The sequence below is a fragment of the Xenopus tropicalis genome, chromosome 8 (genome assembly GCF_000004195.4).
Source record: "Xenopus tropicalis strain Nigerian chromosome 8, UCB_Xtro_10.0, whole genome shotgun sequence".
NCBI lineage: Eukaryota > Metazoa > Chordata > Amphibia > Anura > Pipidae > Xenopus > Xenopus tropicalis.
Genome location: NC_030684.2, coordinates 139,148,658 through 139,175,559, shown reverse-complemented (window position 1 = coordinate 139,175,559; position 26,902 = coordinate 139,148,658). Strand labels below are relative to the sequence as shown.

The following is a 26,902-nucleotide window of genomic DNA, read 5'->3' as shown; positions in this document are numbered from 1 at the left end:
CAACGATTCATCAACAAGGACAGGATTTCAGTGTTGTCTCTTAGGGGTTTTACACACTAGCCTGAGTAATACTCAATAGGGTCCCTACAATCTGATCTGATGTCACCTGGGACCTACCCCTTACCTTCTTCTCATTGGAACACACAGCAACTGCTCTTACTAGCTTAACCTTTCTACCTCACACTCCAGGAGCTATACATATATATCATACACTTACAACAAACCTTTTATTCATGGGGCCAACACCCCACTAAGAGTTCAGTTCCATTGAGGCCTCAAGCTCTCCAGCATCAACCTCCTCCTTCTCCAGCCCCACCTCTCTATTCACCCAAAATGTAATCATCAAACTTACAGGTTCAAAAGTATAACAGGAAGCTCAACTTCTCCTTTTCAAATAATAAAACGTATGTGAGTATGTGCCGGCAGCAAACACCATGGCCGCCCTGGTACTGATGCCTTTACTCTGTAAGTACCATTCATTCCATTAGTCTCTTATCAGCTCAAGCGCTTCTGTACCCCAATATGTTCCTATAATGATATATTTATCCAGTATAAGGGATCCCACACAGACATGTACGGATAGAGCCGGAGCTACTGCACATAACTGGGAGCTGTGGGAACCTATTTATTGGGGTTCATATCACACTGAGGTGCCCCCTCCATTGTAGCCAGTGGCAGTAGGGGGGAACTGTATCTGCACTGGGGTACAGTGAGTGGGTTGTGGGATAATATGGGCAGAAAATAACTCAGCTGCCCCCGTGTGTATATTACTGATAAGAGAAGGCAGTAGATAGGGGGATGGGGCAGATATTTGGGGGGGACTGGGGGTCAGTGAGAGAGAGAAGGACAAGGAGTGAGTGAGTTTATGAATAGTTCCCATGAACTGTATGTTTCCCTGCCATGTTTATGTGCTGTGGGGCAATGGGGAGAGAGGGGGAACCTTATCTCACAGGTACATAAGCCCAGAAACCTCTGCCTGAAGCACCAATCAGATGGGGTGTAAGGGGATGGGGGTATGGGAGAGGGGCCACACCTGAGGGTCCCTGAGCTATTCCTGTGACTGGGGAATGCCTGACCTATTATACTCACACAGTACAACACACACACACACACACAGTAGGACACACAGATACAGTAGAGAGGAGACGGCTGCCATAATGTCAGTAGTTGGACAAGATACAGATGGAGCAGATTTTTTTCAAGTACCCCATAAATTCCCCATATATCTCTCTATATCTGTACCTACAGTATATTCCCCCTGTATGAGCTCCGTACAGAATCCTGTCTGTCACACTCCGACTTCTGCAGAATGTACTTTATTTCCGTTCCAGGGAACTGAGCTCAGAGCCCGTGGGCCCCACGTTTGCTTTATTGCACAAACCTCACACTTGCACAATGCGCCGACTATAGGAATCACACAGTACGAGGCACAACGTTTAAAGGAAACAAATAGAAAATTTGCCTTTGATTATACTGAGGGGAGTATTTAATAATATTTGAGATCACAGCAAACAATAGCAATCGTAAATATACCTTTCAAACTCAATGTAAAAGCAATGCTAATAGCCAAAGGGAAAAAAAATTAATTAAAATAGTTGAGATTTTACAGCCTTATCAAAACGTAATAATGGAACAGTGTAATTTTTATTTACAAAAATTTCCTGGCAGAGAATTTTATAGTCAGACCCTGGTGGGCATGATGGTGGCACAGGGTTTCAAAAAGTTTTGCAAAACCTCCAACTTATCCAAAGCCCAAACCAAATGTTACCTTAATATTATGCCATTTGCCTCTATATATCTGTATAATGTGTAGGGATGTAGCGAACCTCAAAAAAAAAGTTCGCGAACCTGTTCGTGAACTTCCGCCGAAAATTGCGAATATTCGCGAACTTTGCGAACCCCATAGACTTCAATGGGAAGGTGAACTTTAAAACCTAGAAAAGCCATTTCTGGCCAGAAAACTGATTTTAAAGTTGTTTAAAGGGTGCCACGACCTGGACAGTGACATGCAGGAGGGGGATCAAGGGCAAAAACTTCTCTGAAAAATTGACACACACACCGTTTTTCGAAATGATCGGTAATTTTGCGACTTTTTCGTAATTTCCGGCGCTTTCGTAAAGTTATCGTAAGTTTTGCGACTTTTTCGGAGCATTCGTAACGTTATCGTAAGTTTTGCGACTTTTTCGGATCATTCGTAACGTTATTGTAAGTTTTGCGACTTTTTCGGAGCATTCGTAACGTTATCGTAAGTTTTGCGACTTTTTCGGAGCATTCGTAACGTTATCGTAAGTTTTGCGACTTTTTCGGAGCAGTCGTAACGTTATCGTAAGTTTTGCGACTTTTTCGGAGCATTCGTAACGTTATCGTAAGTTTTGCGATTTTTTCGGTGCCGGCGAACCCAAATTGCGAACATCACGAAAAGTTCGCGAATTTGCGGACTTGCGAACACCCGATGTTCGCGCGAATTAGTTCGCCGGCGAACAGTTCGCTACATCTCTAATAATGTGGGGCTGTGGCAGCATTCCCTGGTTAATACGGCTGCTATTAGAGCCGCTATTGGGTGTTTATAGATGCCTATTAATATGGGCACCCCAGTGTAGGCTGGGGCAGGGCACTACAGTAATATGGGTTATGGCTCCTTCTGCAAAGGAACAACGAGAAATTGCTTTATAGTTTACAGATGTACAAACTTACTGTAATAAAAAAGGGCTTACCGGCGCGACGGGGACGCCCGCCGCGCCGTCCTCCCCTGGTGCCAGCTAATTCCTAGTCACGCCTTTTAAGTTTTAACGCTACGAAAAAAGCGCAACTTTTCGCGCAAGTTTTAACGCTACGAAAAAATCGCAACTTTCGGAATGGCTACGAAAAACTCGCGTTTTTTCGCGCAAATCGTATTGGTAACGAAAAAGTCGCGATAATTTCCGAAAAGTCGTAAAGGCGCCGAAAAAATCGCAAAAAATACGAAAAAGTCGCAAAATGTTCGTTTTCCAATCGGAATTTTTCCAATTTGGATTTGAATTTGTGGGTTAGTAAATCAGCCCCTGAGCCTTGTGCGTTAGTTCCTGTATCCTGCTAGTGTTTTCTTGTGGTTTTGACCCGGCCTGTTCCCGACTATTCTGCTATCCGTATCCTGACTCCGGCTTGTACATTGACCTTGATTACTGCCTGATCCTACTGTTTGATTACCTGGTTGACCCTTGCCTGTCTGACGTTCCTTGATTTCCGCCTGCCTCGACCCAGCCTGCCTGACTACGAACTTGCCTAATCCTTTAGTACCGTGATCTTCGGCCTAACTGACTTTATATACAGTCGTGCCCCTTTGCTTGCCAGAACTTCTCGCCTTGTTCCTCTCGTTAAGTCCAGGTGAGTAGCTGAGGGCTCCTCCCGAAGCCAAAGGCGGTCACAATACTGGTGAAGCCGAGCCGAGACCAAGGAACTTGGCATCAGTTCTGGTTTAGGGTGTCGACCGTGACACTTACATACTTTGTTTATGACTGCAGGGCACAATGGCACCCCCAGCACTACATGTTATAGCATAGAATTCAGTGGGGAAAGGTATAATAATGATCTATTTATGTGGGGTGAAATTGTGGAACACAGAGAGTCAGTCTGAGCCTCACTACCCTACCTAACAGGAACCCACTGTCACGCTGGTTCCCCTCACCGCATCTCTCTCTTCCTCTCCCTCTAGAAATCTCAGCTCTCGCCAGCAAAACCGCCAGTGTGTTACAGTGTGAGAATACAGTGCTGAGTAGTAACTATTTATGGGCAAACGTATCAATGGAAGGGTCTCTGAGGCAAATAGGAAGCAGCTGTTGTGTGCCAGTTCCCCCAGGGTCAGTGAGGGGCAGATAGGGATTATTTGTACCTGATAGACTTGTGTCTGTGTTCAACCTCAACTGCTATACACTGTCCAACTAGAGGCTCATTATATACATTCAGCCTTGGTGCTTTCTATATTGGGGTTTGCTAGTAATTGTTTCCTTACAGCTAGTCCCATTTCCAGTTTTATAGAAGGTTCTAAAATATCCTGTTTGTATTTATATACAGTTTACAAAGCATCAAAATTGTCACCACTCTCTGTTTGTATTTACAGTTATTTGCACGGACACTGCAGGTTAGGCTTGTTACTGTCAGTATCATTAGTATTCTGTAACCTGCCAACAGTATATGGAGAAATGTGCAACAATAATTGTCTATGTTATGTCTGGGGCAGGAGCCATTCTTAGCATGTGATTATTATTATTATTATTATTATTATTATAATTTTCTTTCTATATAGCAGCAATATCTGATGCAGGACTTTCCCTAGAAGGCTTTAATCATTCCCATCAGTCCCTGCCCCAGTGAGCTTACAATCTAAGGTCTCTATCCCATTCCCATCAGTCCCTGCCCCAGTGAGCTTACAATCTAAGGTCCCTATCCCATTCCCATCAGTCCCTGCCCCAGTGAGCTTACAATCTAAGGTCCCTATCACATTCCCATCAGTCCCTGCCCCAGTGAGCTTACAATCTAAGGTCCCTATCACATTCCCATCAGCCCCTGCCCCAGTGAGCTTACAATCTAAGGTCCCTATCACATTCCCATCAGTCCCTGCCCCAGTGAGCTTACAATCTAAGGTCCCTATCCCATTCCCATCAGTCCCTGTCCCAGTGAGCTTACAATCTAAGGTCCCTATCCCATTCCCATCAGTCCCTGCCCCAGTGAGCTTACAATCTAAGGTCCCTATCCCATTCCCATCAGTCCCTGCCCCAGTGAGCTTACAATCTAAGGTCCCTATCACATTCCCATCAGCCCCTGCCCCAGTGAGCTTACAATCTAAGGTCCCTATCACATTCCCATCAGTCCCTGCCCCAGTGAGCTTACAATCTAAGGTCCCTATCACATTCCCATCAGTCCCTGCCCCAGTGAGCTTACAATCTAAGGTCCCTATCACATTCCCATCAGTCCCTGCCCCAGTGAGCTTACAATCTAAGGTCCCTATCCCATTCCCATCAGTCCCTGCCCAGTGAGCTTACAATCTAAGGTCCCTATCCCATTCCCATCAGCCCCTGCCCCAGTAAATTTACAATCTAAGGTCCCTATCACATTCCCATCAGTCCCTGCCCCAGTGAGCTTACAATCTAAGGTCCCTATCACATTCCCATCAGTCCCTGCACCAGTGAGCTTACAATCTAAGGTCCCTATGCCATTCCCATCAGTCCCTGCCCCAGTGAGATTACAATCTAAGGTCCCTATCCCATTCCCATCAGTCCCTGCCCCAGTGAGCTTACAATCTAAGGTCCCTATCCCATTCCCATCAGTCCCTGCCCCAGTGAGCTTACAATCTAAGGTCCCTATCACATTCCCATCAGCCCCTGCCCCAGTGAGCTTACAATCTAAGGTCCCTATCACATTCCCATCAGTCCCTGCCCCAGTGAGCTTACAATCTAAGGTCCCTATCACATTCCCATCAGTCCCTGCCCCAGTGAGCTTACAGTCTAAGGTCCCTATCCCATTCCCATCAGTCCCTGCCCCAGTGAGCTTACAATCTAAGGTCCCTATCCCATTCCCATCAGTCCCTGCCCCAGTGAGCTTACAATCTAAGGTCCCTATCCCATTCCCATCAGCCCCTGCCCCAGTGAGCTTACAATCTAAGGTCCCTATCACATTCCCATCAGTCCCTGCCCCAGTGGAGCTTACAATCTAAGGTCCCTATCCCATTCCCATCAGTCCCTGCCCCAGTGAGCTTACAGTCTAAGGTCCCTATCACATTCCCATCAGTCCCTGCCCCAGTGAGCTTACAATCTAAGGTCCCTATCCCATTCCCATCAGCCCCTGCCCCAGTGAGCTTACAATCTAAGGTCCCTATCACATTCCCATCAGTCCCTGCCCCAGTGAGCTTACAATCTAAGGTCCCTATCACATTCCCATCAGTCCCTGCCCCAGTGAGATTACAATCTAAGGTCCCTATCCCATTCCCATCAGTCCCTGCCCCAGTGGAGCTTAGAACCCACACTAGAGTCACACAAGGTGCAGAGTGCAGCCATTCCCCTGGGCAGTAGGGCTCTGTGCCTGAGTACTAACCGACCGGCTCTTGCACCTCTGCCTGAGGGAACAGTAAGTACCCCCCTCCCCATAAGCACAGGCAGTGCCCTGACTGCAATCGAACTAAGTATAAAAAAGTATAAACATAGTGATATAAATGCCAGCTGTGTAACTATAGAGGAAGCAGACCCCGAAATCTGGCCTGGGTGACAGGGAGGCCTGGAACAGGAGGGTCTGCTGCACAAAAATTCCCCCCTCACAGTTTAGCTATAAATTTGCATGCCTGCTGCAGTACACATGAGCAAGTGGGGGGTGAGAGGGGATGGGTTTGCTGCGCCCCTCAAGAGATTTTCTTTCAGCTCAAAACCCATTAGTTACACTACTGTTAAATGCTTTAAATATTGTGTGATCTAGATGGTGCCCATAACAGGTTCCTATAAATAAATGTATCCGTGTGTGTGTCTGTAGGAGCTGCTGTGAGACCTGTGATTTCCCTCTCCCCAAACTGGACCCCAATATTCCCAGGGGAGTCTGTAACTCTGAGCTGTAATGTGGCTCCTACTGCCCAAGGGAACCTGGGATATTCCTGGTACAGGAATGGACACCCAATACCTGGGGATCAGCAGAACCTTACAGGAGTGATGCCCAATGGGTATTACCAGTGCCAGGCCGGTGCCAGTGAGAGAAGTGACTTTTTTAAATTGGATGTAAGTTCTGGTGAGTTAAATAGAGCTGAACTTTCAGATCTTTCCTGTAACCAGTCTTCCAATAAGGGACACATGGGTTGGACTGGGGTGTCTAGGACCCACCCGGGCTGCCGCCTAGGGGCCCCCCAGTAAACTCCCCCCACTGCATACCGCACTCCCTCCTTGCAGCCGTGATAGGTGGGAGAAGCTCCCCCAGTTTGTAGAAGGAGCAGACTGGGTAGGTGGGGGGGGGGTCTGCAGGGCCCACAAGGGCCAGGGCTCACTGGGTTTTTTCCTGGTCCCCCCCGGCCCAGTCTTTTCAGAGACCCTATAAATGAATATTTTTATGTTGCCCAGTAGGTCACAAGAGCCCTAAATATCCCATTTGTACAGCACCCACATTGCTAATAAACTGTACTACGGCAGCCAAAGCTTTAAAGGGAAAGTTTACCTTATAAAAAAACTTCTTGTATGATACAAACATTACTGAAATATACACATTTAGTTTTAATTAACTACTTTGCGACACTTCATCACATGCCTGGGTGCATCAGTGAGGGATAAACAGGGAAGGGTAACAGTGGTTGGCACAGGATATGGTGCTTAAAGGGTTACACACGATAAATGTAAACAAGGCACCTGGGCCAGATGGAATACACCCTCGGGTACTGAGAGAGCTAGGGGCAGAATTGCAGTGGCCCTTGTTTCTGATATTCTCAGACTCTCTTTCATCAGGTATGGTACCTAGTGATTGGAAGAAGGCGAATGTCACTCCCATATTTAAAAAGGGAATAAGATCTCAGCCTGGCAATTATAGGCCTGTAAGTTTGACATCCGTGGTGGGCAAGTTATTTGAAGGCTTGTTAAGGGATCACATTCAAAATTATGTAGTGGAGAATGGCATTATGAGCAGTAATCAGCATGGCTTTATGAAGGACAGGTCATGTCAGACCAATTTAATTGCTTTTTATGATGAGGTAAGTAAGAAGCTGGACAGTGGGGATGCAGTAGATATAATCTATTTGGATTTTGCCAAAGCATTTGATACCGTTCCCCACAAACGACTGCTTTCTAAGCTAAGGTCTATTGGTCTTAGTGAAGTCGTTTGCACATGGATAGAAAACTGGCTACAGGATCGGGTACAGAGGGTGGTTGTTAATGGCACATTCTCTACTTGGAATAAGGTTCTCAGTGGGGTCCCTCAGGGTTCTGTACTGGGTCCACTTTTGTTTAATTTGTTCATAAATGACTTAGGGGAGGGTATTATGAGTAATGTATCAGTGTTTGCAGATGACACAAAACTCTGCAGACCAGTCAATTCTATCCAGGATGTGACATCCCTGCAGCAGGATCTTGACCAACTGGCAATCTGGGCAGCTAAGTGGCAGATGAGATTTAATGTGGATAAATGTAAGGTCATGCACCTGGGATGTAAAAATATGCAAGCCCCGTATACCCTTAATGGGACTGCACTAGGCAAATCCATAATGGAGAAGGATCTTGGAGTCCTTGTAGATAATAAACTTGGCTGTAGCAAGCAATGCCAGGCAGCAGCTGCAAGGGCAAACAAGGTTCTGAGCTGTATTAAAAGGGGTATAGATTCACGGGAGGAGGGGGTTATTCTTCCCCTTTACAGAGCGCTGGTAAGGCCCCATCTAGAATATGCTGTTCAGTTTTGGTCTCCAGTGCTCAAACGGGACATTATTGAGCTAGAGAGGGTCCAGAGAAGGGCAACTAAGCTGGTAAAGGGTATGGAAAGTTTCAGTTATGAAGAAAGACTGGCCAAGTTGGGTCTGTTTACACTGGAGAAGAGGCGCTTAAGAGGTGACATGATAACTATGTATAAATATATAAGGGGATCATATAATAACCTCTCTAATGTTTTATTTACCAGTAGGTCCTTCCAACGGGCACGAGGGCACCCACTCCGTTTAGAAGAAGGGAGGTTCCATTTAAATATTCGGAAAGGATTTTTTACAGTGAGAGCTGTGAAGTTGTGGAATTCCCTCCCCGAATCAGTCGTGCTGGCTGATACATTATATAGCTTTAAGAAGGGGCTGGATGGATTCTTAGCAAGTGAGGGAATACACGGTTATGGGAGATAGCTCTTAGTACAAGTTGATACAGGGACTGGTCCGATTGCCATCTTGGAGTCAGGAAGGAATTTTTTCCCCTCTGAGGCAAATTAGAGAGGCTTCAGATGGGGTTTTTTGCCTTCCTCTGGATCAACTTGTAGTTAGGCAGGTTAGGTATAGGCATTATGGTTGAACTTGATGGACGTATGTCTTTTTTCAACCCAACTTACTATGTTACTATGTTACTATGTTACTATGATATGCACCCACTGGTCTATTCCAATTCAAACAGATTTCTTACAGCATCATCATCAGGTAAAAAATATTTTTGAATTGGAAATGGCTAATGAGTATCTTTCACTCTTTCACCCTCTTTGTATAAATATGAAATAACAGCCAATCATTTAAAGACCAAATTCATCATATCAGTCACCTGATACACAAATCCACAGAGTAAGTAGGACAACAATTAACGTATACATAGGGAAGGGCACCCCAGTAAATCCATACAGCCAGTCCCTCTGTTTAAAATCACAAGCAGCACTTTACTAGGACTTGTTCTTTATTAGAAAAATACAAATTATGGGGCTGATTCACTAAAGGCTGTTAGCGTTTAACATTATATGCGTTAAAAAGTGTTCATTAATTAAGTACCGATTCATCAAAGTCATTTCACATGCGTTACTACTATAATTTGTGCCTGTATGTTACCCAACCACTTAGATTGTAAGCTCTACGGGGCAGGGACCTCCTTCCTACTGTGTCTCATACCACATGGCACTTACTCCTTGTGTATTTATATATATTTATTGTATTTATTTATTATAACACTTGCCCTCCCTGTGTGTAATTGTGTATATTGTAAGATTGTACAGCGCTGCGTACCCTTGTGGCGCTTTATAAATAAAGTTATACATACATACATACATATCACATGCGCAAAAATCTCAATTATCGCAAAGCGTTATTTCCATCGCATTGCGGTAATTATCTAATAGAAATAATGCTAACACATAATTCACAGACATATTTGAAGCGTTAAAAGCATGAAATATTGACATAATTTGTGCTAATATTAACACTTACTAGGAGTAGGCATTGCGTTTCGTGAGCGTTTGTGAAGACAAGCTCCCTTAATTTTTTTGCCACAGGAAGTTTTCAGAAAGTTGGAGGGATATATAGGGGGGGGGGGTGTCACAACCCACATTTCCACGGTGCCTTGGGCAGGACCTGGATGCAATACCTTCATTGTCTGGGAATTATATAAAGTTTCCCAACAATAGAAATGACTGGAACACTGTAAAAAGATATTTCTATTGTGTGAGTGGCACCCCAAATGTCTTAGGTGCCATAGATTGCACCCATGTGGCATTTAATCCCCCACTAGACAAAGAGCATATTTTCTGGAATTGCAAAAGTTACCATTCTCTCAATATCCAAATCGTCTGTGATGCTAACATGAATATCACGAGTATTGTCAGGATTTCCAGGCTCCTCACATGACTCTTACATTTTGAAGCAGTCCAGACTATATTCTGATTTTCAAACTAGAAAAATGCCTCATGGATGGCTTTTAGGTAAGTATTTGTGTTATGTCTATCACAATTTTCCTAAATTTGCTTTCTATCTTCCACTGTGAAACCAGGGCCTGCCTGCCATAAGCATGGTTTGCAATTGCAAGCCGGCCCTCTTTTCACAGTGGGAGACTGAAAGTAGCTACTTGTAGTGTCAGCTATCAGTCTCACATTGTGACATCTGTTGCAAGCAGGCCCTCTTTTCACAGTGGGAGACTGAAAGTTGCTACTTGTAGTGTCAGCTATCAGTCTCACATTGTGTCATCTGTTGCAAGCAGGCCCTCTTTTCACAGTGGGAGACTGAAAGTTGCTACTTGTAGTGTCAGCTATCAGTCTCACATTGTGACATCTGTTGCAAGCAGGCCCTCTTTTCACAGTGGGAGACTGAAAGTAGCTACTTGTAGTGTCAGCTATCAGTCTCACATTGTGACATCTGTTGCAAGCAGGCCCTCTTTTCACAGTGGGAGACTGAAAGTTGCTACTTGTAGTGTCAGCTATCAGTCTCACATTGTGTCATCTGTTGCAAGCAGGCCCTCTTTTCACAGTGGGAGACTGGAAGCAGCTTTCAACTTAGATATATTACGTACGTACATAACATAAAAGTAAAGAAAGCAGTAAAGAAGGGAAAAAAGGAAGGGAAGACAGTAAGCAAAAAGTAAAAGCAGATTGATGAGAAAAGCAGGTGAGCAAATGTTAAATAGAAATATCTATGTATGATGTGGACCTATATTTGGATTCATCAGAAACTTTTTTCTTCAGGACTTTTTTTATGTCTTGGTATCTTTTCTTGCAATGATGCACGCTTCTTGGACAGACACCAACACTGTTGACATGAGCAGATATGTCCTTCCAGTACTTAGTTTTCACAGCAGTAGCAGTTTTAGCAGAATATTTGCCAATTATTCTATGGCAAACAATGGCACTCATTTCCTAATAAGAGTTTCATTTTCAAATCAGTCTGCGCTCATGCTGTTTTTTTTTTTTTTGCTTTGTTTGGGTGAGGAGGGGGTGTCAAGTTCCTCACTTTCTACTTCACTTGCTTCCTGAGGATGATAATCTTTGTAAGTTCAAGATCAGAGAATTCTGGGCTGCTAATGTAGTCAGGCCTGTCTTCCTCACTGTTGGACAAAGTTGCACAAGTTTGACTGTTTGCACATGGTTTTTTTGTGTTGAGTCTGCATCGCATCTGCTGCTTCCTGCTTCCCACTTCCCCCCTGCCGGCCGGCCCACTGAAGAGGAGGTGATCGGGTCTTCAGGACAGGTAAGGATTTTTTTTTTTTGCATTTACACACTTACACACACACTTACATACATTTATACACACTTACATACATTTACACACACTTATAGTACACATTTTAGCAGGTTTTTTTTTTAATTTTTCACACTTTTATACACTTATTTACACTCATATACACACTTACACACTATAACACAACTTTTACACATGTACACACATGTATACACAAACACTTTGGGGGTTTTTTTTGTTTTGTTTTTCATTTTGCCACTTTGTTTTTAGTTTCTTTTACCTAAAAACTGTTTATTTTGACAGCGTGACTATTGGATCAGATATTCTGACCACTAATTATACTGTCATGTGACTTATTTTGTTGTTTCACTGATTTGCACAATTTTTGTGGTTTTATCGCATTTTATCCCTGTATAAGTGTTCCTAATCTGTTTTTAGCGTAGCTTTGCCAGGTGTAACTTTGGTGTACAAAAATAACTTTGCCTATTTTGAATTCATCAGAATGTGTACTTTCCAAAAATATATGGTTTCCTGGGGGTCTCTGTATAGTTGGGGGTGGTTACTGCACATAATACACTGACAGGGGGCTCTGTGTGCAAAAGCTGAACTGGCAGGTGAGAAATCCTTATGCGCTATTTTCATTTTGGGGTCAGTACATACTGCAGACTTTGGTATATCTATGCATATTTGGCATCAAACTGTTCAGTAGACCATAGGTGTTCCTATTTGGGGTGACTTGCCTTTGTATGCAAGAAATTGTGTGAGATAAATGTGGCAAATTGCAACATTTTTAGACGATTTTCTGAAATGTCATAAAAACCAATAAATTTAGGAAAGCTTTGCAGATTGGTACTTTGGTGTAGAAAGGGCTCTTTACCCTTGTTGGATTTGTCAGAATGTGTACTTTCCAAAAATATATGGTTTTGTGGGAATCTCTGTATAGTTAGGGGAAGTTTCGGCACATAATACACTGACAGGGGGCTCTGTGTGCAAAAGCTGAGCTGGCAGGCGAGAAATCCTTATGCGCTATTTTCAGTTCGGGGTCAGTACATACCGCAGACTTTGTTATATCTATGCATATTGGGCATCAAGCTGTTCAGTAGACCTTAGATGTTCCTATTTGGGGTGACTTGCCTTTATCTGATCTTTATCAAGAAATTGTGAGAGATAAATGTGGCAAATTGCAACATTTTTATGCGATTTCTAAATGTCATATAAATCTGAAAACTTAGGAAAGCTTTACAGCTTGGTACTTTGGAGCAAAAAGAAATGTGTACCCATTATAGATTCGGGGGGATGTGTACTTTCCAAAAATATATGGCTTTCTGGGGTGAGTGTACTTTTTTTGTAGCATTATCCCACATAAAGGATGTAAATGTGTTGATTTTGCAGGAGCTGAAATGATACCTCATATGGGGGTATGTTCCCATTGGGGCCCCTACATGCCACATACTTAGGTAAACCTATACATATTGGGGATCAAACTGTTCAGTGGACCCCTGGCGTTCAAATTTAGGGTGTTTTATCTTGGTACCTAACACTATGTAGGAGATAAGTTGCTGCGAAGTGGAAGCTTTGAGGGGATTTTTGGAAATGTCATCAAAATTGCTTACTTTAGAAAAGCTTTGTGGCTTGGTACTTTGGAGTAGAAAGACACTGGTACCCATTTTAGATTCGGGGGAATGTGTACTTTCCAAAAATATATGACTTTCTGGGGTGAGCATACTTTTTACTAGTTTTATCCCACATAAATGATGTAAATGTGTTGATTTTGCTGGAGCTGAAAAAACAGAAATGATTGATCATATGGGGGTATGTTCACATTGGGGCCCCTACATGCCACATACTTAGGTAAACCTATACATATTGGGCATAAAACTGTTCAGTGGACCCCTGGCATTCAAATTTAGGGTGTTTTATCTTGGTACCTAACACTATGTGGGAGATAACATGCTGCGAAAAGGAAGCTTTGAGGGGATTTTTGGAAATGTCATCAAAATTGCTAATTTTAGAAAAGCTGTGTGGCTTGGTACTTTGGAGTAGAAAGACATGGGTACCCATTTTAGATTCGGGGGAATGTGTACTTTCCAAACATATATGACTTTCTGGGGTGAGCATACTTTTTACTAGTTTTATCCCACATATAATGATGTAAATGTGTTGATTTTGCTGGAGCTGAAATGACAGAAATGATAGATCATATGGGGGTATGTTCACATTGGGGCCCCTACATGCCACATACTTAGGTAAACCTATACATATTGGGCATCAAACTGTTCAGTGGACCCCTGGCGTTCATATTTAGGGTGTTTTATTTGGTTACTTTATGACCTGTAGGAGTTAAGATACTATAGACTGGAAGCTTTGAAGCAATTTTTTAAAAAAATCACAAATTTTGATAAAACCAATAACTTTAGGAAAGCATTGCGACTTGATAGTTTGGAGTAGACAGACAGTTGTGCCTATTCTGTATTCCCCAGAATCTGTTCTTTCCAAAAATGTACAATTTTCTGGGATAAACCTTCTGTTAGTGGAATTTTTGTCCTTGAAATCTAAAGTATGCAGCTTTGTGAAGCAGTGCTTTGGAAATCTGGTAATGTACTGCTGGGAGTTTGTGACCTATACAAGTGACAAATCTCCATAAAACTATATATATTTGGTATTGGCACGTTCAGGAGACATGGGACTTTCCAAATCAGTTGTATATTCGTGCATAAAATAATTTTTGTTTCTAGTATGTGTGTTTATATTATGGAAAGTTAGATTTTTTTTTGCATTTTTAGACATTTAGAAGCCTATATCTTGTTAAAGAATTGGAATTACACAAAAATTCTACCATATTTTGAAAGCTTAGGTTGTTCTGAAAAAAACGATATATTGTTTTCCTGGGTAAACTAAAAGTCCCCCCGAGGAAAGGCCCCTAAAGTGAAACAGTGCAAAATGTTCAAAAACTGTCTGGCAATACAAGTCCTGCTTTGACCAAAACAGCTGGCAGTAAAAGGGTTAAAATATCGCAAAAAAATATGTCATCGTAAGAAGTGATAATATTTTTAGCGCATGCTAAATACAACACTCGTTTTTTGGCCTTTAGTGAATCGGCCCCTATAATGTTTATTTAGGCCATTAGGCCACAGAGTCTGCAATTTATTAATCCAAAAAACTTCCCTCCTGTTTAACATGCCGCCAGATACCTATATATGTAGAAGCGCATCTCTCAACATGGGCGCCCCTTTATATGCCATCATTGGGGGTGCGGGAATTCAGAACTACTGGGGTACCCATATTTTAAAAGATTTAAATGTTTATTAGCTAGATGAAAACTTGGATCTGTATACTGTTTACAAAGGGAATCTGTTTCTGTGATTTTTTTTTTAACCATGGATGTTAAAAATGTAGTACTAAGTCAACATATCCTTTACCATCCCCTTTACCCCATTCAATGTTGTTTCTTTCATTTCAGATCTGCTCATCCTGCAGGCGCCCCCTGCTGTTCATGAAGGGGACTCCCTGTCTCTCAGGTGCCACAGTCAGCCTGGATATGATACAAGGAACCCAGTATTTTACAAGGACAATAAGGCCATTGGGTCCCCAGTCAGTGGCTCTGAGTTACAGATAGGGAGAGTGAATGTTACTGAGTCTGGTACATACAGGTGTGACAAGGAAATGTGTTATTACTGCCAGACATTTTTTAATTACACAGCCTACCGTACCATTTCAGTCTCAGGTAAGCGCTTATGGGACACAATGGGGCACTGAGTGCAGTTGGACAGGAGTGAGGGACACAATGCACAACATGATCCCATTCATTCTGCTGATACAGGTATAGGACCCGTTATCCAGAATGCTCAGGACCAAGGGTATTCCGGATAAGGGGTCTTTCTGTAATTTGGATCTCTATACCTTAAGTCTATTAAAACATTAATAAAACATTTATTAAACCCAATAGGATTGTTCTGCATCCAATAAGGATTATTTATATCTTAGTTGGGATCAAGTACAGGTACTGTTTTATTATTACAGAGAAAAGGGAATCATTTAACCATGAAATAAACCCAATAGGGCTGTTCTGCCCCAATAAGGGGTAATTATATCTTAGTTGGGATCAAGTACAGGTACTGTTTTATTATTACAGAGAAAAGGGAATAATTTAACCATTAAATAAACCCAATAGGGCTGTTCTGCCCCAATAAGGGGTAATTATATCTTAGTTGGGATCAAGTACAGGTACTGTTTTATTATTACAGAGAAAAGGGAATCATTTAACCATTAAATAAACCCAATAGGGCTGTTCTGCCCCCAATAAGGGGTAATTATATCTTAGTTGGGATCAAGTACAGGTACTGTTTTATTATTACAGAGAAAAGGGAATCATTTAACCATTAAATAAACCCAATAGGGCTGTTCTGCCCCCAATAAGGGGTAATTATATCTTAGTTGGGATCAAGTACAGGTACTGTTTTATTATTACAGAGAAAGGGGAATCATTTAACCATTAAATAAACCCAATAGGGCTGTTCTGCCCCCAATAAGGGGTAATTATATCTTAGTTGGGATCAAGTACAGGTACTGTTTTATTATTACAGAGAAAAGGGGATCATTTAACCATGAAATAAACCCAATAGGGCTGTTCTGCCCCAATAAGGGGGTAATTATATCTTAGTTGGGATCAAGTACAGGTACTGTTTTATTATTACAGAGAAAAGGGGATCATTTAACCATGAAATAAACCCAATAGGGCTGTTCTGCCCCCAATAAGGGGTAATTATATCTTAGTTGGGATCAAGTACAGGTACTGTTTTATTATTACAGAGAAAAGGGGATCATTTAACCATTAAATAAACCCAATAGGGCTGTTCTGCCCCCAATAAGGGGTAATTATATCTTAGTTGGGATCAAGTACAGGTACTGTTTTATTATTACAGAGAAAAGGGAATCATTTAACCATGAAATAAACCCAATAGGGCTGTTCTGCCCCAATAAGGGGTAATTATATCTTAGTTGGGATCAAGTACAGGTACTGTTTTATTATTACAGAGAAAAAGGAAATCAGTTTTAAGATTCTGAATTATTTGATTAAAATGGAGTCTATCGGAGATGGGCTTTCCGTAATTCAGAGCTTTCTGGATAACGGGTTTCCGGATAATAGAAAAATTTACAGAGTTTTAGGAAACACATCAAATCCCCCAAAGTCCTTTTTTAATTTAGAGCAGAACTGAAGCCTAACAAAGAATTTGGCTGGAAATGCTACAGCTTATGGTTTTGCTTCTTTACCCGCCCAAAGCCCCAAAGCAACTGCTCCCAGAGCCTGTGATCCTTATTGGTACAGGGATGCGCTGCTGTCGGTTATCTGAGCACAAGGAACATACAATAGTAAATACAGGTATGGGATCCATTATCAGGAATCCCTCATGCAGAAAATTATGCTTTATGGGAAGGCCATTTTCCATAGACTCCATTTTAAACAAATAATTAATATTTTTCAAAAATTATTTCCTTTTTATTTGCAATAATAAAACAGTACCTGTACTTGATCCCAACTAAGATATAATTACCCCTTATTGGGGGCAGAACAGCCCTATTGGGTTTATTTCATGGTTAAATGATTCCCTTTTCTCTGTAATAATAAAACAGTACCTGTACTTGATCCCAACTAAGATATAATTACCCCTTATTGGGGCAGAACAGCCCTATTGGGTTTATTTAATGGTTAAATGATTCCCTTTTCTCTGTAATAATAAAACAGTACCTGTACTTGATCCCAACTAAGATATAATTACCCCTTATTGGGGCAGAACAGCCCTATTGGGTTTATTTAATGGTTAAATGATTCCCTTTTCTCTGTAATAATAAAACAGTACCTGTACTTGATCCCAACTAAGATATAATTACCCCTTATTGGGGCAGAACAGCCCTATTGGGTTTATTTCATGGTTAAATGATTCCCTTTTCTCTGTAATAATAAAACAGTACCTGTACTTGATCCCAACTAAGATATAATTACCCCTTATTGGGGCAGAACAGCCCTATTGGGTTTATTTCATGGTTAAATGATTCCCTTTTCTCTGTAATAATAAAACAGTACCTGTAATTGATCCCAACTAAGATATAATTACCCCTTATTGGGGGCAGAACAGCCCTATTGGGTTTATTTCATGGTTAAATGATTCCCTTTTCTCTGTAATAATAAAACAGTACCTGTACTTGATCCCAACTAAGATATAATTACCCCTTATTGGGGCAGAACAGCCCTATTGGGTTTATTTCATGGTTAAATGATTCCCTTTTCTCTGTAATAATAAAACAGTACCTGTACTTGATCCCAACTAAGATATAATTACCCCTTATTGGGGCAGAACAGCCCTATTGGGTTTATTTCATGGTTAAATGATTCCCTTTTCTCTGTAATAATAAAACAGTACCTGTAATTGATCCCAACTAAGATATAATTACCCCTTATTGGGGGCAGAACAGCCCTATTGGGTTTATTTCATGGTTAAATGATTCCCTTTTCTCTGTAATAATAAAACAGTACCTGTACTTGATCCCAACTAAGATATAATTACCCCTTATTGGGGCAGAACAGCCCTATTGGGTTTATTTCATGGTTAAATGATTCCCTTTTCTCTGTAATAATAAAACAGTACCTGTACTTGATCCCAACTAAGATATAATTACCCCTTATTGGGGCAGAACAGCCCTATTGGGTTTATTTCATGGTTAAATGATTCCCTTTTCTCTGTAATAATAAAACAGTACCTGTACTTGATCCCAACTAAGATATAATTACCCCTTATTGGGGCAGAACAGCCCTATTGGGTTTATTTCATGGTTAAATGATTCCCTTTTCTCTGTAATAATAAAACAGTACCTGTACTTGATCCCAACTAAGATATAATTACCCCTTATTGGGGCAGAACAGCCCTATTGGGTTTATTTCATGGTTAAATGATTCCCTTTTCTCTGTAATAATAAAACAGTACCTGTGATTGATCCCAACTAAGATATAATTACCCCTTATTGGGGCAGAACAGCCCTATTGGGTTTATTTCATGGTTAAATGATTCCCTTTTCTCTGTAATAATAAAACAGTACCTGTAATTGATCCCAACTAAGATATAATTACCCCTTATTGGGGCAGAACAGCCCTATTGGGTTTATTTAATGGTTAAATGATTCCCTTTTCTCTGTAATAATAAAACAGTACCTGTACTTGATCCCAACTAAGATATAATTACCCCTTATTGGGGCAGAACAGCCCTATTGGGTTTATTTAATGGTTAAATGATTCCCTTTTCTCTGTAATAATAAAACAGTACCTGTACTTGATCCCAACTAAGATATAATTACCCCTTATTGGGGCAGAACAGCCCTATTGGGTTTATTTCATGGTTAAATGATTCCCTTTTCTCTGTAATAATAAAACAGTACCTGTACTTGATCCCAACTAAGATATAATTACCCCTTATTGGGGCAGAACAGCCCTATTGGGTTTATTTCATGGTTAAATGATTCCCTTTTCTCTGTAATAATAAAACAGTACCTGTACTTGATCCCAACTAAGATATAATTACCCCTTATTGGGGCAGAACAGCCCTATTGGGTTTATTTCATGGTTAAATGATTCCCTTTTCTCTGTAATAATAAAACAGTACCTGTAATTGATCCCAACTAAGATATAATTACCCCTTATTGGGGGCAGAACAGCCCTATTGGGTTTATTTCATGGTTAAATGATTCCCTTTTCTCTGTAATAATAAAACAGTACCTGTACTTGATCCCAACTAAGATATAATTACCCCTTATTGGGGCAGAACAGCCCTATTGGGTTTATTTCATGGTTAAATGATTCCCTTTTCTCTGTAATAATAAAACAGTACCTGTGCTTGATCCCAACTAAGATATAATTACCCCTTATTGGGGCAGAACAGCCCTATTGGGTTTATTTAATGGTTAAATGATTCCCTTTTCTCTGTAATAATAAAACAGTACCTGTACTTGATCCCAACTAAGATATAATTACCCCTTATTGGGGCAGAACAGCCCTATTGGGTTTATTTCATGGTTAAATGATTCCCTTTTCTCTGTAATAATAAAACAGTACCTGTACTTGATCCCAACTAAGATATAATTACCCCTTATTGGGGCAGAACAGCCCTATTGGGTTTATTTCATGGTTAAATGATTCCATTTTCTCTGTAATAATAAAACAGTACCTGTAATTGATCCCAACTAAGATATAATTACCCCTTATTGGGGCAGAACAGCCCTATTGGGTTTATTTCATGGTTAAATGATTCCCTTTTCTCTGTAATAATAAAACAGTACCTGTAATTGATCCCAACTAAGATATAATTACCCCTTATTGGGGCAGAACAGCCCTATTGGGTTTATTTAATGGTTAAATGATTCCCTTTTCTCTGTAATAATAAAACAGTACCTGTACTTGATCCCAACTAAGATATAATTACCCCTTATTGGGGCAGAACAGCCCTATTGGGTTTATTTAATGGTTAAATGATTCCCTTTTCTCTGTAATAATAAAACAGTACCTGTACTTGATCCCAACTAAGATATAATTACCCCTTATTGGGGCAGAACAGCCCTATTGGGTTTATTTAATGGTTAAATGATTCCCTTTTCTCTGTAATAATAAAACAGTACCTGTACTTGATCCCAACTAAGATATAATTACCCCTTATTGGGGGCAGAACAGCCCTATTGGGTTTATTTCATGGTTAAATGATTCCCTTTTCTCTGTAATAATAAAACAGTACCTGTACTTGATCCCAACTAAGATATAATTACCCCTTATTGGGGCAGAACAGCCCTATTGGGTTTATTTCATGGTTAAATGATTCCCTTTTCTCTGTAATAATAAAACAGTACCTGTACTTGATCCCAACTAAGATATAATTACCCTTATTGGGGCAGAACAGCCCTATTGGGTTTATTTCATGGTTAAATGATTCCCTTTTCTCTGTAATAATAAAACAGTACCTGTACTTGATCCCAACTAAGATATAATTACCCCTTATTGGGGCAGAACAGCCCTATTGGGTTTATTTCATGGTTAAATGATTCCCTTTTCTCTGTAATAATAAAACAGTACCTGTACTTGATCCCAACTAAGATATAATTACCCCTTATTGGGGCAGAACAGCCCTATTGGGTTTATTTCATGGTTAAATGATTCCCTTTTCTCTGTAATAATAAAACAGTACCTGTACTTGATCCCAACTAAGATATAATTACCCCTTATTGGGGCAGAACAGCCCTATTGGGTTTATTTAATGGTTAAATGATTCCCTTTTCTCTGTAATAATAAAACAGTACCTGTGCTTGATCCCAACTAAGATAATTAATTAATCCTTATTGGGGGCAAAACAATCCTTCTGGGTTTGTTTAATGTTAAAATACTTTTAGTAGACTTATGGAGAAGCAAATGATGGAAAGATCCCTTATCTGGAAAACCCCAGGTTCTGAGCATTCTGGATAGCAGGTCCCATACCTGTATAAGGCTATATGATGTATCATTTAAATGGCATGGCACTCAGAAACCAGTACAGTCTGCATCAGAATTTGTTTGTTAATTAATCATATTCTATGACAGACAAATCTAATTTTCTGCTTGATCCCCCCAGCCTGCTATATTGTAGTTCTGCCACTGAACCCAGAGGAGCTTTAGTTTCCCAGGTTGCCCTTTATTCACAAGGCTAATATTGTGCCAGTGCAGCTATTTGCCCCCCGGTGTCAGTGAATGAGCCCCAGTGAGTGAGTGAGGGGTCCGGCTCTGCTACATAAGGAGATATTTATATGGAGAGTAAAGTTCATAGTGACAGGGAGTTGCTTAGAGTTTGCTGAAGCTTTAGGTGCTGCACAGAATTCACTGTCCCACTGAGCCCTGAAATGGCTGCCTACTGGCACCAACATGGAAGCAGATTTCAGGAGCCCATTAAGTACAAGGAGCCCCTATCATTGCTACCAGCTTGGGCTAATGTTGTACCCCACTAATGGTAAGGCTGCAGTTCCAAGGGTATAAGGGCTCCCCGACTGGAACCTTAGCTGCCCCCCTGCCTGACTGTGTAAGTGACTGCTATCTGCCCCCATTTTATTATATTTTCCTATTTCTCTTAAGTCAGGAAACAGAGGCCTGTGTTTCAACTGTTTCATAATTATTTAATGTGGTTTGTTCTAATGTTTTTCATGTTACAGAATTGTTCAGTCCCCCACAACTAAAAGTGAGTTCAGATCAGGTGACAGAAGGAGATCACATGACCATAACATGTGACACAGAGCTCCGCCCACACAGAGAGACTACAGAGCTGCAGTTTGCTTTCTACAGAAATGGGCACAATGTGCAGGGATTCAGTTTATCCAACCAATATGGAGTCCCCTCAGCTCAGCTGGAGGATTCTGGGAATTATACCTGTGAGGTACAGACTCCAACCGGCAGTGTGAGGAAGAGGAGCAGTGTTATGACTTTCCAGATACAGGGTAAGCAATGACTAATGTTCAATGTTGTCTCCTTTGGAAATGATTGGCTGTCTGTCCTTCTGTATAATAAGGCTAAAGATAACAGAGGATTCAGTCACAGCTAAGAAACCTCTGATACCTGAGACAAACCTGTGTATTACTGACCCAGCCGGGCACATACGGATGAATCTAAGGCTGAATGGGCTCATTTACAGCCACAATCACAGTAAGGAACTTGCACTTTTCCCACAGTGAGTGGTGTGTAAATCCACTTCCATTAAAGGTACTGCTGCACCTATTAATGCGGGGGGAACCCTGGAGCTACTGCCTCCTCTGGATTCTATAGGGTTCCCTCAGATGTGTCCCCTTGTGTTGAAAGAATAGCACACTTCCAGGGATTGACTGGGCCATCAGAGCACTGGGAAAAACCCGGTGGGCCCTGCTGACCCAGACTCGATCCTCGCGATTGCCCTCTCCATCGCTTAGTCCATCAGTCCATTGTTTTAGTAAATCTGCCTCCACAATTAAAGATCATTGTGGTAGGGCCATTTTGGACTGCTTGGTCCTCTAAAAAGAACCCCAGTGATACGAACATCCATCTCTGCAAACAGAATAGAAAATGCCCTATTTATTCCAGGTACTTATGGCAGTAAGTGATTATCATTTGAGAAGGTGCAAGTTAGTGATATGGGATCTGCCATAGTCAGGATAACAAACAGAGGCTCCTAAATAATAGTGCTGCTCCTATCCTAAGAGACACCCAAAGAAGTGGACTTGGGGGCATCATATGGAGACGACTGATGACTTTCTTTTTCAGATAATACTGCAGTCTATTTTACACCCATATTTCCTATTCATGTTTGAAGGTCTAGAAAGTTCTAGTCTAGAAGATGCACTAGAGGCAGAGCCTTCAAGCATTCACATGTTCTAAAGTAGGCATTTTTAGAAGATGAGTCTTAGAAAGAAAGGCTTGGATGTAGCCTTTAGGCATGGTTCCTGAAAGGTATGGATCACTGCAGTCATACATAAGGGTTTAGTGTCCATATGTTCATTGAATGTAAATGTATGTTCTCAAAAAAGATCTGATGTCCATGTATGTGAGGAATTCTCCAACATTCTTCTTACAGGCCCCATGCTAGTATGTATAATTCTGTATTAATTTCCTTAGAAGGTAAAGTTGAGACAGTGAAGGGTGAATACAACGTAATGCATAAAAAACATTTTATTAATGCCTAATATTCTGTGTATTTTCATAAGAGCATTAACCCACCTTATTTTCCCCCAGGTGGAGCCCAAAGAGGAATTCTGCAAAATACAGTGAGACTGGTATTGGCTGCAGTTATATTCATCATTATATTGTGTCTTCTCTTCTACCACCTAAAGACAATGGGAGTCACATATTCCCAGGAGACATATGAGAACATACAACTATGAAGATTTTCATTCATCCAGGCCATGGTATATCTAGTATAAATAAATCTAAAGCAACTGGACTTGTTAAGTAATCATTGAAGACTTTCACTACTCATCCGAGCAGCTTCTTCAGTTCAACTGACTGGTATGGGAAGCCCTCAGCATATATACTCTTCCACTAATCCAATACAACTGACTGGTATGGGAAGTCCTCAGCATATATACTCTTCCACTAATCCAATACAACTGACTGGTATGGGAAGCCCTCAGCATATATACTCTCCCACTAATCCAATACAACTGACTGGTATGGGAAGCCCTCAGCATATATACTCTTCCACTAATCCAATACAACTGACTGGTATGGGAAGCCCTCAGCATATATACTCTCCCACTAATCCAATACAACTGACTGGTATGGGAAGCCCTCAGCATATGTACTCTTCCACTAATCCAATACAACTGACTGGTATGGGAAGCCCTCAGCATATATACTCTTCCACTAATCCAATACAACTGACTGGTATGGGAAGCCCTCAGCATTTATACTCTTCCATTAATCCAATCACAATGGCACTTTGTAACTCTTCTGAAGAGTCTCCTTTCTGAAAAGTTATAAAGTGCCATTGTGATTGGATTAATAGATGAGTACATATGCTGAGGGCTTCCCATACCAGTCAGTTGTATTGGATTAGTGGGAGAGTATATATGCTGAGGGCTTCCCATACCAGTCAGTTGTATTGGATTAGTGGAAGAGTATATATGCTGAGGGCTTCCCATACCAGTCAGTTGTATTGGATTAGTGGAAGAGTATATATGCTGAGGGCTTCCCATACCAGTCAGTTGTATTGGATTAGTGGAAGAGTACATATGCTGAGGGCTTCCCATACCAGTCAGTTGTATTGGATTAGTGGAAGAGTACATATGCTGAGGGCTTCCCATACCAGTCAGTTGTATTGGATTAGTGGAAGAGTACATATGCTGAGGGCTTCCCATACCAGTCAGTTGTATTGGATTAGTGGAAGAGTATATATGCTGAGGGCTTCCCATACCAGTCAGTTGTATTGGATTAGTGGAAGAGTACATATGCTGAGGGCTTCCCATACCAGTTAGTTGTATTGGATTAGTGGGAGAGTATATATGCTGAGGGCTTCCCATACCAGTCAGTTGTATTGGATTAGTGGAAGAGTATATATGCTGAGGGCTTCCCATACCAGTCCGTTGTATTGGATTAGTGGAAGAGTATATATGCCGAGGACTTCCCATACCAGTCAGTTGTATTGGATTAGTGGAAGAGTATATATGCTGAGGACTTCCCATACCAGTCAGTTGAACTGAAGAAGCTGCTCAGATGAGTAGTGAAACATCTTCAATGATTACTTAACAAGTCCAGTTGCTTTAGATTTATTTATACTTGATATGAGAACATACAGTACAGCTGGGCAGACGGAGAATGTTCTACATCTCTCTAGAGACTTCCATGTCTGAATCTTACATGAAAAGGTTCCTCGATTTATGATCCATTACCACCATTCCCATGAAAATGTTCCCCACCAAATACTCACATGTAACAGAACCAGGAATTCTCACTATTATTCTTATTGGTATTATTATTAACATGTATTTATAAAAATATCTACATGAACAATAGGATTCTGGGATCATCAAGTACCTGTTTATATAACCTTAATGTTACAGAGTCCCTTGCATGCTGAAGATCACAGATACTGACTGATTTCTAGGTTCTAAATTCAATATGGCGGCTATGTCAGTGAAAGTTATTGATTAAACAGAAAATGACCAGAGAAGGGTAACTAAAACCATTCACGCTCTAAACAATGTGTATGCCCAGAATGATGCCAATGCATGTACAGCTTGGAAGGAATAGAGGGGATGGTATGAAGTATAATATATGAAGGGGATTCAGGTGGGGGAGGGATTGCCAGAAGCAGAAAATGGCTTAATTCAAGGGTCAAAAGGAAAGGAACAAATATTAACTATGATATGCCGGGGGAGGGAATATATGGAAGGGTCAAACTCAATGGATAGTCTTTTTTTGTAACACAAATTATAGGGTGTGTTTACTAAGACTGGAGATAAATATCATCCGTGATGTTGCCCATAGCAACCAATCAGCAATTAGATTTGAACAGTCACCTACAAGTTACAAATCAAGAGCAAAGATCTGATTGGCTGTTACAGGCAACATCACCGGTGATATTTTTCTCCAGTCTAAGTAAACATACCCCTAACTATATAACTATGGGATAGTGATAAATACATGGAATAACCTTCCTGCAGGTGAGGTGGGAAATGATTCATTAAAGGGAGGGACAGAAATAAAACAATTTTATGGACTTAAAACCAGAACTAACATGTAAGTAATGTTATCCCCGGAGCAGCAGGGTTGGAGGAGGGGCTGCATGACCCAGCTCAGCATCACTAGCGGGGATAGGGCAGCAATAATAAAAGGGGGGGCTTAGAGGAGGCGGGGTAGAGAGGGCATATAGGAGAGGGGAGGGTTAGCTAGCCACCATTTTGTGTGGATAGCACAAAGGAAAGGTCCCCGCACACCCTCCCCTAGTTGGAGTGGATTTATTGGTTTTCCTTTGTTGTTTGCTAGTTGTCACATATGTGGCCTTGGAGGGATAAGGGGTACACTAGTTTTAGTTACCTAGCCAGGGAATTGGGGGGAGGAGCAGGTAAGTAGCTGCGTCATGGTAGTTGTCACAGCTTTGGTGGGTCCTTGTCAGTCTGCTGGGGTAAATATGTTCTGGTAGGCCAGAGTAGGGAGAGTGGATGTTTTAACCCCTAAGGAGGTGGCCATTGGAGTACTAAAAAGGCGCTATAAAGAGTTGGGTGGGCCCTGAACTAATAGAGAAAGGGGACCAGAGGGGTTCCGGATTGGCGGCAGGTACCGTCTGAGATAGGAATCTGGCGGCTGGAGGATATGGGGGCTCAGGGTGGCTGTGGAAGGGCAGACTGACAAGGGGCTCGGGAGTCAGGGCTCTGGGTACTGTAATGGTTTGTACTTGTTGCATTGATGTCTGGTTCTGATTATACATGTTTACCAATTGTATTTGATGTTTTGCACCGTTGTATTCTCAAATAAAGCTGTGGCCATTATCATTCCAACAATGATACCGTCATGCAGTTTTATTGGTGAGTGAGGTGAGTGAGTGTAGGTTGGTGCGTGGCTCCCGTGCAGATTGGAACATTCTGTCATTTCTATATAATTCTGTGATTCTTAGAAAACTGCTAAAATATTGGCACTATTTATTACAATAATATATACCCAATTTAGCAACCATTGGGTTTAGTCATCGGCCTTTAACCTATTTAGTGTGATTGCATGGTTTGGGCGTGTATATAAGCAGCGCCACATGATAAAGAAGCAGCAGG

The 26,902-nt window shown here is 41.4% G+C and overlaps 1 protein-coding gene across 1 annotated transcript in view; it reads left to right on the top strand.

The window, feature by feature from the left end:
- The first annotated feature begins 409 nt into the window (after positions 1 to 409).
- Positions 410 to 26,902, top strand: part of LOC100493956 (Fc receptor-like protein 5) — a 52,818-nt gene continuing 26,325 nt past the window's right edge. Inside the window, exons 1-5 of the mRNA XM_018096518.2 lie at positions 410 to 465; positions 4,097 to 4,117; positions 6,496 to 6,744; positions 15,075 to 15,338; positions 21,827 to 22,108. Of these exons, the coding sequence (XP_017952007.1) occupies positions 435 to 465; positions 4,097 to 4,117; positions 6,496 to 6,744; positions 15,075 to 15,338; positions 21,827 to 22,108 (847 nt within the window). The 5' untranslated portion in view covers positions 410 to 434. The remainder of the gene's footprint in view (positions 466 to 4,096; positions 4,118 to 6,495; positions 6,745 to 15,074; positions 15,339 to 21,826; positions 22,109 to 26,902) is intronic.